This window comes from Populus alba, chromosome 15 (assembly GCF_005239225.2).
Source record: "Populus alba chromosome 15, ASM523922v2, whole genome shotgun sequence".
NCBI lineage: Eukaryota > Viridiplantae > Streptophyta > Magnoliopsida > Malpighiales > Salicaceae > Populus > Populus alba.
In genome coordinates this window covers 9,399,854-9,416,028 of record NC_133298.1, presented here as the reverse complement: position 1 = coordinate 9,416,028, position 16,175 = coordinate 9,399,854, and the positions used below count along the sequence as shown (strand labels likewise).

At 34.6% G+C, this 16,175-nt stretch overlaps 1 protein-coding gene across 1 annotated transcript; it reads left to right on the top strand.

The window, feature by feature from the left end:
- The first annotated feature begins 3,557 nt into the window (after positions 1-3,557).
- On the top strand, positions 3,558-8,511 carry LOC118037347 (uncharacterized). The gene is made up of 5 exons (XM_035043305.2): positions 3,558-4,443; positions 6,644-6,799; positions 7,491-7,580; positions 7,785-7,940; positions 8,081-8,511. The coding sequence occupies exons 1-5, from the start codon at positions 3,796-3,798 to the stop codon at positions 8,213-8,215; spliced, it is 1,185 nt and encodes a 394-aa protein (XP_034899196.1). The 5' UTR covers positions 3,558-3,795; the 3' UTR covers positions 8,216-8,511.
- Positions 8,512-16,175: the final 7,664 nt, after the last annotated feature.

Below are 16,175 nucleotides of genomic sequence, written 5' to 3'. Positions count from 1 at the left end.
CCTTTTCCCTTATTGCCGTTTTTTTTAATCAATTGGGTTATTGGGCCTTAAACCCAAACTAGTAGACTAGACAACAACTATTCGATTATGACAGCTATGCCTCTAGCCTAAATAGCTTAACCAAACATCACTATTTAATATTTTTAATTTTTTTTTAACAAGGCTTTAGGCCTTTTTGGCCTATTAGTTGTTCCCTTAATCTTTAAAATTGTGTGAAATTTTAAAATCTCATAAATTTTCTCATCAAGATATAAAGTACCTAACAATGTAACATGTTATAATGATTAGGCAAGAAGTTTGTTCTAAAATGTCAAGTCAGGATAGCATGGGACATAATACGCTTCTTTGATTGCCCTTTTTTCTGAGTAGTAGCTAGTATAGTGTTTATTAAGGTGGATAATGTTTTGGTTGCCATAACTAGTTTTGACCATTTTTACTTGAGGTAAGGAATGCTTTATGATCATAAGTATTATAAGGATTGTGCAAATGCCAATAGAGAATCAATAAAGAAATTGACATGATGAATGTTTAAGGAGATCATTAAAAGGACATGAAGATTTTATTTGAAGATATGTAGATAAGTAATACCATGAAGAAAAACATACATACAGTATTTGAAGAGACAATATTGCTTTGGTTTTTTATTGAAAATTTTAAAATATTTTTTTCACTCAAGTGAAAGAACAAGTTCTGGAGATTATTTGATCTTAGACAATGCATTGTGGGAGGCACCGACTTTTTTCTCTTTTCGTTCTAGTTGCATTTCCTTCTTTATTAATTGTTAGAGGTAACCTTAACGATCAAATTTTTTATTTTTTTTAGGGCATAACAATCCTCAATATCATGGTCATTTTGATGATGAAATAAACAAAAATTATTGGGGTTTTGTTTGCTCATATCACTTTTCATAGGAGGGGGATATTGCAAAAATTCTTTTTTTCTGATGGTAGTCAATATCTCAATGTGAGTGGTGGTCAAATGTGTGATTATGAGAATAGAAAACTTCAGTTTGTCATGAATAAATTCCTCTATATTCCTTATGATGCCTTAAGTTTGATAGGAGAATGATAATGGTTGTGGGATTTTGTTTTATATTACTAGAACTAAGGGTGTCCTTGCTTGGTTATGCTCTTTTCTTCTAGTCAAATATAGTTTTTCATTTTCTATTTCATTTTAAGAAGAGTTAGGTTGTGAATAGTGTATAATCATTCCCATAAAAATAGTTATAGAATCTATTATTTAGGGCTTTAATGGAAATGATTTCAAGTAGACTTTTCATATTAAGCATTTCCTCGTTAAACGTTTGATGATAAACTCTTATATTCTCATCTTCTTGTTATATGATGGCAAATAACACACTTGTGCTTTTATTTTTTTAGCTTGTATGTTTATGCTAAAACAAGAGATGAGTTTAGTACAGAAATCACCAAAGTCAATAATAGAGCTAGACTTTAAGTTATGGTACCACGCCTAAGCTGATTCTTAAAATATTGTTGGAATGACTTTACACTTTACACATAGCATTGTTGTTTTGTGTTATAAGCTCTAAGTCTGTTATAATTGTCTAAATATGTCTTCACGGACACAATCTTTGAAAAGACAGGTGTGTAATACTTGATAGCAAAGTGATGACTTTCTCACTTAGCGGGGGCAATGTTCATTCTTAAGAGCTCGTATAGTTATTGGTTTCATTTGTATTGGGGTCTTCTTTGATATTTCAACCTTTTTTTTTTTATATATAAAAAAATAAAAGTAGATGATGTGTTGTCTGCTTGATTAGTTTTTGACCATAAGAGAGATGATCAAAAAATTAGTCTAGGGTTTTATGGATCCAAAAATTTATTTTCACTTAAAAACATTTAATAAAATCCTTATTATATCAATAAATCAATCTCTCAACTCAAACCACCTATAAATCATTTCAAAAAACACAATCAAATTGGACAAAATAATCTTTTTAAACCCAGTTATATTTTTTTCAACAATAAAAAGATCTAAAACTACCTTAATAAAAATCCTCTCATTGATTAAAACTAGTTGACACCAAATAGATCTTTTTTTATTAGTGGATGTGGCCAATTGACAACTTTTTTTTCTTGGTCATCGTTTTTCAATAAGTTTCTTTATACTATCTGAAAACTAGAGATCGGAAAATAAATAAAATAAAATTTTAAAATAAAAATTAAAATTTCAAAAATTAAATTGACTGAATTTGATGAGAAAAAGAAAATAGATGGATTGAAAAATATTTTTTGTAAATTTGAGAATCTTCATGTATTTTTTGCATAATGTGATCTTTCTTTTTTATTTTACCTTTCTACCATAATCTAAAATTTAATCTTCATGAACTGAGTCATAAGAGAATTCAATAAAAAAAAAGGGAAATAACTTAACTGTTACATGAATAGTGAAAGCCATACATGTTGTTCTAGTTAAATTTTTTTATAGAGTTTAATTTTTTTAAATGAAGAACAATAACGTTTGGAAAGAAATTCTGACAAAATAAAAATACCATAGAACAACTTTTCAGGGCTTCTGGCTGCTTAAAACAGTAACAAGCAATACACTTGTTTTAGGGTGTGTGAAACTCCATAATAAAGAATAATAAAGAAGAGCATTATTGTAGTGCCCACCAAGGGATGCTTTGTCTAGAAGACATCCATTCATTGGAGTCAAATTTAGAACATCTTTATCTCACATTATTATTATTATTATTATTATTATTATATAAGTCCTAATACAAATAATAGAAATAGAAATCTCAGTATTCATCATCACAATAACAAAACAATTTTGATTTTTCATGTGGACGCTTTTAATTTTTATTAATACTAATATCTAAATTTAGCTTATAATAAAGAACTTGAGATTAAAGAGTTTTTTTTTCATGTGATTTTAAGTTCGAGCAATATAAATTGCTAATATAATGGTTACTGAAAATTTACATAGTCATTAATTTCAGGATTTATAGAATTAGCCGAGATATACACAAATTGATTTGAACATCAAAGTTCGTCAAAAAAAATAATCTGATTTTTTTTCCCTTGCAGACCCCATGTTTTGCTGCTCATTATGCCCTCTTCCCCCCTCAAACATCAACTACCAATTAGAGGGGCGTTAATTCTTACTGTTCATTACAATTCAGTCCTCTAACTCTTAATATTTTATTTCAAGCCAAATCTTGCCGAGTTTAAAGATTTACAACTGCATCCTTAACTTGTACCAATACTTTGATTTAACTCACAATTACGTTATGTCAATGGAATACGAAGCTTATAAATCATTGAAAATCCTATCCATCCATCATTTTAATATCTTATATTGAAAAATTAGAATCACTTGAGAGTTTTTAAATAATGATGTATGAAGCACGTCTATATCTAATAATCCATGTCACCGCCGATTCATGTTCATTTTAATGTAACGTGAACGGAAGATCAAGTTGAAGTACGAATGCAAAGGGGAATTGCAAGATTTTGAAGCCACACTAATCCAAACTTCTGCACGTGTTTAAAACAGTGATAGAGATTTTAAAATTGATGAGCATTGATGAGCATTGTCAGCTCAGGCTGCTGTTCGATTGATGAGCGTTTTCCTACACTCGCAGCCTAATCAGAAGACAATTCATAGCCCCACCTAACCAGCAAAAACTCTTCCTAATCCCCACAATGTGCAATACAAAAGTCATCTAAACCATAGAATCAACTTCAAACAACACTCCCCTCCTCCCTCCCTCCCTCCCTCCCTCCCGCTCCACCAAATTTAATCGCTTTGAACATCCCATTAATCACATTCATGCCCTCCCTCTCATTGACAAAGCACAAAGAAATGCCGGTTTTTGCAGAGAGCAGCAGTACAGCAACTATAGCTGACCAAATCAAGCTAAGGAAACACAGAGAGCTGCAACCCATTTCAACTGAAACAGATCCAAACCCACATATCTCTAGGACCTCCAAATCCAATACAATAATCTCCTCTCTCTTCCACTCTCACTTCACTGCAACCCCGCCTGACCAAACAATGAAGAAAGGTGCAACCTTTAGAGGCCTAGGATGCACTGCTGGAGCAGCACAGCAGGTGTCGGTGCCGGCGGTGATAAGGTCATCGGGTGGCTGGGAAGGGAAAAGGGTCAAGAAGAAAAAGGGTCATCAGAAAAGAAAGAAAGAAAGCTTGAAGCTTTCCAGTGACAACAACAACAATAGTAATAATAGCAATGGTGATGGTGATCTTAGTGGAGATGGTGCTCTTGGGAATTGCATGGTTATGCAAGATGTTTGGTGTGGACCTGGAATTGGGTTTTCAGGTGCTGATGCTGTTGTTGGGTCAGTTGACTGTGTTGTCGTTAGAAGGAACGCGTCATCTGGAAGAGGGAAGATTGATGAAGGAGAGAAATTTAATCAAAGGGAAAGAGAGAGAGATAGAGAGAGGGGGAGAGAGAGAGAGGTATTGTTTTTCTATTCAGCATTTATTTGTTTATTGTCTGGACCGGAAGCTTAATTTTTATGCATATATGTTTTTTTGAACTATTGAGTGTGCATGTTGAATTTTTTTTCTTATGGTATGGTATAGAAAATATCCTATGGTATGATATAGGAAACAGAGACGTGCAATTTCTTCGTCTTGTTCTTCCTGTTTATCATCTGAGCAGGGGTAGTGAATTTGTGCCCTTACGAGATGGGACTGCTTGATCAGGATTTGATACACAGGTGGATTGGTCATTTTTGTTTTTTCTTTTGAAGCTATTTTTTTATTCTTTTGCTGTTGAATTAGTTTGATTGTTGCTTAATCATCTGTGGTGATTCTGTTCTTGAATGTGTTTTTCTTTCCTTTTCCTCTGATCCTTTTCCCTTTTGGATTCATGCTGTTCCCAAGGTTGTCAATTTCGTTCCGTTCCGTCCGGAATGGCCGAAACATTTCATACCAATTCAAAAAACGAAACAAAACGGAACAAATTTCATCTCATTTTAAATCTCGGCCCGTTCCGGAAATTCCAGCCAAATTCCGGCCGAAACGTTCCGGTTTCATTCCGGTTGTTCCGTTTCGGCCAAAAAATATTATTTTTAAAAAATTAATATATGGTTTATATTAGTTTAAGTTAAAGATCTATTTAATCTTTACTATTTAAAAATATTTTAAATTTTAAAATTATATTTGTTTGGCATTATGTTTGTATTGCATAATTTATAATTAATTTATCTTGAATTTGAATTATGTTTGTGGAATATATATATATGAACAGTACAACCCCGAAACGGCACGCCGAAACACTCCGAAACTGAAACATTTCGTTCCAATTGAAAAAACAAAACACCTACCGAAACGGAATTGACAACCTAGGTTCCCAAGGACCCGCAAACTTAAATTAAAATTTAGTATGTTTGTTATTGTCATATTAATTAGTACCCATCATTATTATTATTAAAGAGGGTTTTAAATGTTGCAATTGTCAGGCTATTAATTATTTGGGAACTGTTACAGTCAGGGTTCATTGATCCCTTCCAGTTTTCTAGTTCCTTTTTTCCTCCTTGGAATATCATATTTCTATTTTTGAAGAAAAACATCTTATAAATTATTGAATTTGAATACGATTTTTCGAATTTAATGGTACTTCATTTCATTTCCCTTTTTATATTAGTAGTCAATTTAAGCATTAAGTGTTATAGATTTTTGAAGTTCTTGAATGAAACAACTAGAAGGTGTTCTAGCTAATTTTATCTCATTAGGGTTTTTCTAGACGTTTATATATTGCCTCTCAAAGAAAAAAAGATCTTTATATTGTATTCAAATTCTTTTTTTTTAGAATAACTACTAAAAGATCTTTTCTTTTGCTAATCACATGGTGAGTTTGATCAGCGAGTTACCTCTCTCTTTGTAGTTTGGTTTGGTAGGTTTTAGGGTTTTTTTTCTTTTCTTTTTTCTCTGTTAATCCAGATGTTGCATCTTAGGTCTGTGTTGAGGTGCGGATGAAATTATGTTTTGCTCCAACGGAAAAAAGGCATGGATGCAACTGTGTTTTGCTTCCATTAAAGTTTTGAAAGTGTTTGATTAATCAATACTTATTATCAAAATCCTCTTGAAATTTTGGTTATAATTCGTAATTGTTTTAAAACCTATCTTTTTAAATTGTAAATGCAAAAGCTATCCCACACTGTCAAACACAAACATAATCATAATCAACATGGGATTTTCTTTTTAATTACCTATACAATGTTGTTCAATGTCTTGTAAAACTCAAGTTAGTTTGTTTTTTAATTAATTTGTTTAATGATTTTTATGCGTGTACGTTTTGATATACATAGTTACTGATGTGAAAACATCCACTTGGACGAATGGCCAAAAGTGTGGACCCCCCATTATTATTAGGATTTAGGAGTTAGCTATACGGAGCTTTTGATAAGTGCTCTAGTGTTTTTTTAAGAAGCTTCTGATAAGTACTTTAGTCTTTTAATTTGAGAAGAATACGCTCTTCCTTTTCTTTTTTAAAGATTACACGAATAGGTTTCTTCTTTCATACTTTTGTAGGGATTGGATGTTTTGAACAAAAATCATATGGTTTGTTTTTCATGTTCTATACTTTGTGATTCGCTGTGTGTATTGGTTTGTTCTATGTTCGCTTCTTATGTTTCGTTATTGTTTTTGGCAGCGTCCTTGTTTAACTAGGCGGGCTGCAGTGAATCCTGAAACCCCCTCGTTTCTGGATACTGATCCTGCTTTTGTAACATCTCGTCCTGAAATAGAAGTTTTTGGAACTCGGTATTATCGCCATATCCGACATCCTTCCCCAGATGGACCTGCTAGGGTGTGTTCAACACTTGAGATCTCAATTTGAGTCGTCCCGTTTTCTGGATTTTTTCTCTTTCTTCTTCTTTTTTTGCATTTTTCAGTGTGCAGACTGTTCTGAGGACTTATTTATAGTCTGTCCTGCTTTCAAGATTGTTTTGTTTATCCTAGGGGGATGGGGAATTGATTTGAGGAGCGCAAAAATGATAAATATGGAAGGGATTTTATGTGACGTTGATCTAACTAAATAGTTGGACCATAGCTTGACTTGAAAATGGCTTTGGTTATGATCATAAACCAGAAATTTTCTATCTATTCTCCAGATTTTCTTTGTATTAGTTTTTTTCATCTTATTATTGTTTATTTCAGTATTTTTCAATTAATATTTGTCTGCATATTTATTTGCCTACTTTATAATCAAATGCTTTCTAAATTCCTACACTTGTCAGACAATATTGTTGTGTCATATGGAGATGGAAAATCAGTGCATGTTTCTTCATTTCATAATGGATCAGCGAGAACTACACAATCATTTATGTCCATGCTATTTAGTATTGATTGTTAATTTTTAATTAGTTGAAAGATATTCATTACCTATAATGGACTATCCGTTGAAAATGGGTAAAATAATTATATGAATTCTGCTTGATAAGCATTCTGATTATTTAGCCGCTGCTCTTTCATTAGTGACCAGTACTGGCAAATTGCAGATGATGATGCTCCCAAATAGTTTTATCATGGGAGGAAGATTGGATCGATTTAGCAACTGGAGACTTGATATTGATCACATGACATATGAGGTGTGTGGACACCACAATATGATTTCATATTTTTTGTTTTGCTTATGCATAAATGCTGAGTGTTTACACAGCCTTTGAAGAACCCATCTGTAATCCTAGCTTAGACAGGTCCTCTTGGCAATGATGTTTAGCTTGATGAATTGACATCACTCCATGTATAATCTGTAGAATTTTCCTTTTTTTTTTTGTGTGTGGTGAAAACAGCAACTGCTCGAGTTAGGTGATAGAATTGGTTATGTGAATACTGGATTGAAAGAAGATGAGATCAGCAGCTGTGTCAAGAAAATTAATCCCTCAATCATCAAAGAACTGCCATCACATTTACCCATGACATTGGAAAAGAAATGCAGCATTTGTCAGGTGAAGTAAAACTTGGATTTGCTGTTTTCAATTTCTTGCATTCTTTGGTTTCTAATTATTTCTTAGGCTCTTCTCTTATCTTTTGTTCATTGCTTTTATTTTTTTGTTTTTGTTTTTGCTCAAATGTTTTCTATATGCAGGATGAATTCGAAGAAGCTGATGAGTTGGGCAAACTAGATTGTGGACATGGCTTTCACATACAGTGTATAAAGAAATGGCTTGCACAGAAAAATACATGCCCGGTCTGTAAAACTGAACCAGTGGCTCGAGCCTAGTATCTTCAAACCGCTGCTATTTACCTATTGGTGTGTATAGATTTCATTTCCTATACGTATTTCAAGCATCCATTCTTTAGCCTGAAGCTTCAACTCCTGTATTCCTAGCAATCAAAGGCTTTTTCTTCTTTTCTTTTCTTTTTTTGTGATCCAGCAATCTCATGCTGATTGAAATTATTGGGTTGCTGAAATTTGATGGAAATCATTATAGTTTGATGATAGATGTTTGAAATTGAATGTGCTCAATTCCATAACACTTCTAGGGTTATTTCTGAATGCATCAGATGTTTTTTTTACTTATAATTGTAGCTTTATTTAGTAGTTGAGGTTATAAGCCTTTTTATCTCTTAAGTATCCAAACAAATTGCAACTAGCTGCTTCTCAATTCATTGAATCAATGTTTGGACACTTGCCCCCCTGTTCCGTTCTGGTTGTGGTTATGGCACGAGGAGATTTGTACTGAAATGGGGCATCCGAGCTATGGGACCTGATCAATAAGAGGCGTTGAACAGGGGGCATAGCTATCGTGGAAGAGTAGTGTGTTTCTGTTGGAATCAGTGAAGACGTAAGTGAGCTTAATCACTTTATATAAACAAATTTTGATGTGTCTCCCTGCCACCTGGGTTTAAAATATTGGTGACAAGGCCGGAAGCAATCTCGTGGCAACTGGGTCATGCTCCATTGAAAGCACTTCACACGCCTTGGAGACAGTCTCTTATCCATGGCAACAATCGTGCTTTTGCTAACCCTGAAAGTTTTCAGTCATATGGTGGCAAAGACAATAAGTTCCACGAACTTGCAGGTGAAGATTTTTCTTCCAGAAACAAGTCAGCTCTTCTACTAATGAGCGTAGAATATTTGTATAGTTCAGGATTTCACCTGTACGGATGCGCATGCTGTCTGATAATGGCTTTGGGCAGAGTGTGTTTGGACGGTGAAATGAAAATGGGAAAACCATGATAATAGCAATAAAAACACACCCATAAAAGCATCAGACCGATTTCTCTCAATTTAAACACAGTGAGGTTATAAGCTCTTTTGAGTCGTAATTTAATTGAAGCCAGAGCTTCTTGTTGGTGAAGACGATCATTCTTGTGAAGCAGAGCAATGATGACAAACAACTGAGGAAGTATAGACTTTCTTGCGAGAGATCTGCAGTTTGATACTTCTGCTTCAGTATCTGATAGGAGGTGAACCGTGAGCCATAGCTTGTTGACCATGCAAAAAGAAATCCTAGGGCAAGGGTACCATGGGAGGCAGATAGAAATCCTGGGGCAAAGGTACCATGGGAGGCAGATTTGTTGAGGTGGAATCTCCACCATCTTCAGCTGCTCAAGGCAGTCGAGTACGGAAGCTACAAACCATTGCTGTACACATTAGATTTGTGGATAAACCTGCATGGTGTAAATGTTCATACCACGATGCTTCCGCGTTTTTCAGCAGAACTCTATTTGCCTGATCATCGACTTGTTACTTTTTGCATACGAGGGGCTCTGTAAGTATGAACGGATAGAAGGGAAATAAAACAGAGCATTTCACAAAGGGCAGCAAAACCATCTTGGTAATAAGAAGCATTTCTCCATTCAATTCCTGTTAGCTACACATCTTTTCTACACACAACCTTCTTTTTTTGCTTGTTAATACCTAATATTAATTCCCATACTGTAAATAATACCTAGATCATCCAAAAACATGTATAAGATTAACTCATTCCAACCTCCCACTAGATCACAGTGAGCTTAATGCAGACCACTTGGCTCTCCAAAAACTCTGTAAGCAAGCAAATGCTTTGGAATGACCTTTGCTGTCTCTGCTCCATTGCCATGATCATAGCCAGAAAAGAGATGTTTAAGAGAATTACTCGAGATTTAAAGCCAATTAGAGGTGCATGGAAACCAAATGAAATAACGAGCTGCCGTGTACAGCTTCTGGAGGACAGATGAGATCTTGATCCCCTGCAGTTGCTAACGCTGGAACATTGCTTTTGCCTAGAGGATCCTTGTGAAGGAAAGATCCACTACGGCTTTGTAATCCACCTTCTTGAATGCTGCTGTCATCTGCAATAAAAGCTTTGCAGCCTTGCAGGTACTGTGCCTGTGGATTATTATGATTGGTTATCTCATATACATGATATAGGAAGGAAGGGAGACGAGTGGAAATGATAGCCGTTATTGATTTTCTTGCCGAAGGACTAAAAATAGAGGGGGCCCTATTTATGGAAATTGCTTATTAAGGATTTTGATGGGGACAGTTTTCGGTTTGTGCATATCGAAGATGGGATTTGTTTTTTAAAAAATTTAGCTTAGTAATTAAAAGAATTTAGCATAATAATAACATTTGATTTTTTTAAAATAACATACTTAAAAAGACAATATTTAATAAATATTGTGTTTAAAAAGCATATAAACTTAAGAAATGTCGCATTACAAATATGACATATAATTAAATTTATGCACATATACTATTCTCCAGTTTTGTGTCATAGATATTTACTCACTTTTATCTAAAATTATTAAATCTGGACTGGCCTAGCTTGGGATCTGGTTGACCCGGTGGTTGTACCGATCTTGTTAAGGTGAAAGACTAGTAAGAGTAAAAAAACAATTAAACCCGATCGACCTGGCGCTTGGTTTGCTTCCTCTTGGGTGTAGCACCACCGCAAAACCTCAGCACAACATCACCTGGCGCTTAGTCTGCTTTCTCTTGGGTGCAGCCCAAGCGACACGTGGCGCTTGAGCTGCCTACACTTTTAGTATAATTACGAGTATTGATATTAAAAATATTATTATTAGTTTTCTTATTATTCTTTTTTTAGTCTAATTAATTTTTAGAATATTAATAGGAAAAATATTATTGTTTGTTTTGTTGATATTGTTTTTTGTATAATTAATATTAAAAGAATTATTATATTTTTTCTTAACATAAAAAATATTATTATTTTTTTAGTCTAATTAATAGTGTTGATCTCAAAACTATTATTATTGTTCTTTTAATATTATTTTTTAGTATAATTAATAGTACTAATCTCTAAAATATTATTATATTTGGTGTTCTAAATAATATGATTTTTATAATAATTCATATTATTACAACTAAAAATATTATTATATATATTATACAAATTTTAGTATTTTCATTAAAATTTATAAGAGCATAAATACTATTATCGTCATTAATAAATTTTTTTAAAAATGCTATTACTATGAAAAAAACCACGTTGGCACACAAGATGCTTGGGTTCCCTCTTGAGGGCGGACAGCCCAAGCACCACGTGGCGCATCGGCTGCTTCCTCTTGGTTGCAGGCCAAACGCCAAGTGACACTTTAGCTTGGGCACTCATAGCAAGGGCTATGTGGCGCTTGGACAACATCACCCCAAGCCCTCAGCACAGTGCCACCTAGTGTTTGGTTTGCTTTCTCTTAGGTGCAGCCTAAGCGCCACATGGCCCTTGAGCTGCCTACACTTTTAGTATAATTACGAGTATTGGTATTAAAAATTTTATTATTATTATTATTTAGTATAATTAATTTTTAGAGTATTAATAGTAAAAATATTATTGTTTGTTTTGTTGATTTTTTTTTGTATAATTAATATTAAAATAATTATTATATTTTTTCTTAACATAAAAAAATATTATTATTTGTATTATAAAAATTTTAGTATTTTCATTAAAATTTATTAGAGCATAAATATTATTATCATCAATAATAAATTTAAAAAAACTACTATTACTACGAAAAAAAAACCACGTTAGGACACGTGGCACTTGGGATCCCTCCTGAGGGCGGATAACCCAAGCGCCACGTTGTGCTTGGGCTATTTTCTTTTGGTTGCAGTCCAAGCGCCAAGTGGCGTTTTAGTTTGGGCACTCATAGGCATGGCCCAAGGCTAGCCTTAGGCCTGGCAGGGCAGGTCTCAAAATAGAATTGGGTTCTAGCCACGGCAGACCAAGCGCCATGTGGTGCTTGGGCAACATCACCCCAAGCCCTCAGCACAACGCCACCTGATGCTTGGTATGCTTCCTCTTGGATGCAACCCAAGCACCACGTGATGCTTGGGCTGCCTACACTTTTAGTATAATTACGAGTATTCATATTAAAATTATTATTATTAGTTTTCTTATTATTATTTTTGTAGTATAATTAATTTTTAGAGTATTGATGGTAAAAAATATTATTGTTTGTTTTGTAAATATGTTTTTTTTTGTATAATTAATATTAAAAGAATTATTATATTTTTTCTTAATATAAAATTATTATTATTATTATTATTATTATTATTTTAGTCTAATCAATAGTGTTGATCTCAAAACTATTATTATTTGTTCTCTTAATATTATTTTTTAGTATAACTAATAGTACTAATCTCTAAAATATTATTATATTTGGTGTTATAAATAATATGATTCTTATAATAATTCATATTATTGCTATTAAAAATATTATTATTTGTATTATAAAAATTTTAGTATTTTCGTTAAAATTTATAAGAGTATAAATACTATTATCATCATTAATAAAATTTAAAAAACTGCTATTACTATGAAAAAAACTACGTTGGCACACGTGGCGCTTGGGTTCCCTCCTGAAGGTGGAAAACCCAAGCGCCAGGTGGCGCTTTGACTTGGGCATTCACTAGCATGGCCTAAGGCTAGCCTTGGGCATGTCATGGCTGGATCCAAAATAGAATTGGATCTTAGCCGCAGGCAGACCCAAGTGCCACTTAGCGCTTGGGTAGCACCATCCCAATCCCTCAGCACAATGCCACGTGGTGCTTGGGCCACCTACTATCAGCCAGCAATATACGACATTACAGTGCTGGTCTTCAAGAATCATGTATAGTTAGGATTCTGTGCTAGTCTTCAGGAATACAAATGCTGATAGAATTCCAGTATTTTGAATTTGAACTAATCATCTGTTATCAGGTTGTTAGGAAAGCTTATCTTGTTCATTCTTCATGGTTGTATATATATCGTCATTGAGTTAATAAGAAGATAAATTTGCAAGGCATATTAACTCTTTATATGGTATCAGAGCATCTTTTATTTTTTTTTTCTTTCTCATCCTTCTCATCATGACTGATCCCAACAACACCAGCCAATATCACCCCAGCCTGCCCAACCTGGTGACCATTAATGTCACGGCACAGGCTCTTCTCAAGCTCACCAGCTCAAATTATTTGTCCTAGGAGCTGCAATTCCAAACACTTTTATAGGTTATGATCTCCAAGGTTTTGTTGATGGAACCAAACCTTGTCCACCAAAATATATAATCACTGACACCTTAAACACTCTTAATCCTGCCTACCATGCATGGATACGTCAGGATCAACTCATCCTCAATGCTCTCATTGGAGCTATTCACCACTCCATCATTCCGTTTATTTCTTGTGCTATTACATCACAGCAAGCTTGAAAAATTTTAGCTTCAACATATGCCACCCTGTTCAGAGGATGCATCAAGCAAATAAATGCTACCTTCAAAGCTCTCACAAAGGGCTCTCTATCCATCTCTGATTTCATTCACTCTGTTAAAGCAAGAGCAGATGAATTAGCAATGTTGGGTACACCCATCGATGGTGAGGATATCACAGATAAAATTTTAGAAGAATTGGGAGATGAATACAAAGAACTTGTATGTGCTGTATATGCCAGAGACACCTCCAATACCTTTGATGAAATTCATGAAAAATTACTCATGTTTGAAGCTTCTCTAAATTCATCACCCAAAGTCTTTTTGCAGTTCACTCCTACAACCAATGCAGCATTTACTTGTTCTGGACATCGATCACAGAAAAATTTTGGTCGATACAATCCTCCTCCCTCACAACAATGGACCGCCTCATCTCATAATTCTTCAAAACCGCCAGGACAATTACACAATCAGGGACTTCATTCCCCACGACCTAGTCCTCGTCCTTACCTGGGATATTGACAGGTCTGTGGCCTTCAAGGGCACACGACTAAAAGATGCCCCTCATTCAAGTTTATCCTTTAACAGACATTCATTTCCAAAGGTAGCAACACTACCACCTTTTGGCAGCCACAGACTCATATTGCAGCCAGCACTGAATCTAGCAATCTTGCAAACAATTTAACCAGCACTCCTCGTGGCTGCTGGATAGTGGTGCTTTTCACCACATCACAGCTGATCTCAATAATCTGTCTCTCCACACTCCATATACTAGTGCAGATGATGTTATGATAGGAGATGGTACAGGCTTGCACATTACCCATACAGGCTCCTCAACTCTATTTTTAGGCTCCTCCATTTTTAATCTCAAGAACATCCTTTGTGTTCCTGACATTAAAAAAAAATCTTCTTTCTATTTATCAATTTTGTGTAACCAATAATGTCTCCATCGAATTCTTACCTTGGTGTTTTCTTGTGAAGGATCTGCTAACAGGAGTGGTTCGCGCTTAAGGTGAGAGTAAAGGTGGCATTTATGAATGGCCGGGGTTTAATCCAACATCCCCCTCTCCAACTGCATTTTCTATTTTCAAAACTACACCAATAAATTGGCATTTTAGATTAGGTCATCCATCGTTGCCTATTCTTAATGTTATTCTTTCTAAAAACAAGCTAAACACTTGTTCCATGACCAAACAGATTTCTTGCAATGAATGTCAATGTAACAAAAGTCATAAACTTTTATTCTCAGCTTCCACTTTAGATTCTCATGCTCCTCTTGAAATAATTTTCTCTGATGTATGGACTGCTCCTATGCACTCAATTGATGGCTTTAAATATTATATTGTCTTTGTGGATCATTTTATACGTTATACATGGTTTTATCCTTTACAATGCAAATCAGATGTCAAGTCTACTTTCATACGCTTTAAAGCCATTGTTGAAAATTATTTCAAGCATAAAATCATCACTTTCTATTCCAATAATGGTAGTGAATTTACAGCTCTCAAAGATTTTTTTCAAACACATGGCATTTCTCATCATACTTCCCCACCACACATACCTGAACATAATGGTATCTCTGAATGAAAACATCGACACATAGTAGAAACATGTCTTTCACTTCTAACTCATGCTTCATTACCTCAAAATTTTTGGTCATTTGTGTTTTCCATTGCTATTTATTTAATTAATCGGATGCCATCACTTTCTTTAAACTATTTTTCTCCTTTTGAACTTATTTTTCAAAAATCTTCGAACTATGCTAAATTGCGCATTTTTAGGTGTTTGTGTTATCCATGGCTACGTCCATATTCAGCTCATTAACTAGATGTCCGATCCAAGCCATGCATATTTCTTAGATACTTCTTATCTCAAAGTGCTTACATCTGCTTTGATCCCCAGTCTTCAAATTTTTTTTCTTCCTATCATGTTCGATTTGTTGAGTCCACTTTTCCATATCCTGATTTACTACAATCACAATCTGTGTGAAACTATTCCTTTCTGCATGTATTGACACCTCTTATTCTTTCTATTGTGGCACCTGCGCCTCATTCTCATCCGTTCATACCACTTGCAGTTCCACCCTCTGTCGTACACCCTGTCAGCAACTTCATTACAACAGCCATCAGCAACCTTCCCACCATACAACCGACACAACCCTCTACTGTTCTGCCCACCTAAACATCCCCACTGATCACTCATCCACACCCAGCTCAATATGTTGCCCCTTCTCATCCCATGACAATCAGATCTGAAAACAATATCCACAAAAATATCCACAAACTCACCTTCCTTTCACATCTTCCCTCAACTGATATTCAGGAGCCCATATCTGTTGCCAATGCTTTTTAGGATGCTCAATGACGTCATGCCATGCATGATGAGTTTAATGCTCTCATCCAAAATCAAACCTGGGATTTAGTTTCTCCTCAATGTGCCTCTAACTTAGTCGGTTATAAATGGATTTTCAGGGTGAAGCGCAATTCAAATGGTAGTGTTTCTCGTTATAAAGCATGCTTGGTGGCCAAAGGCTTTCACCAGCGACCTGG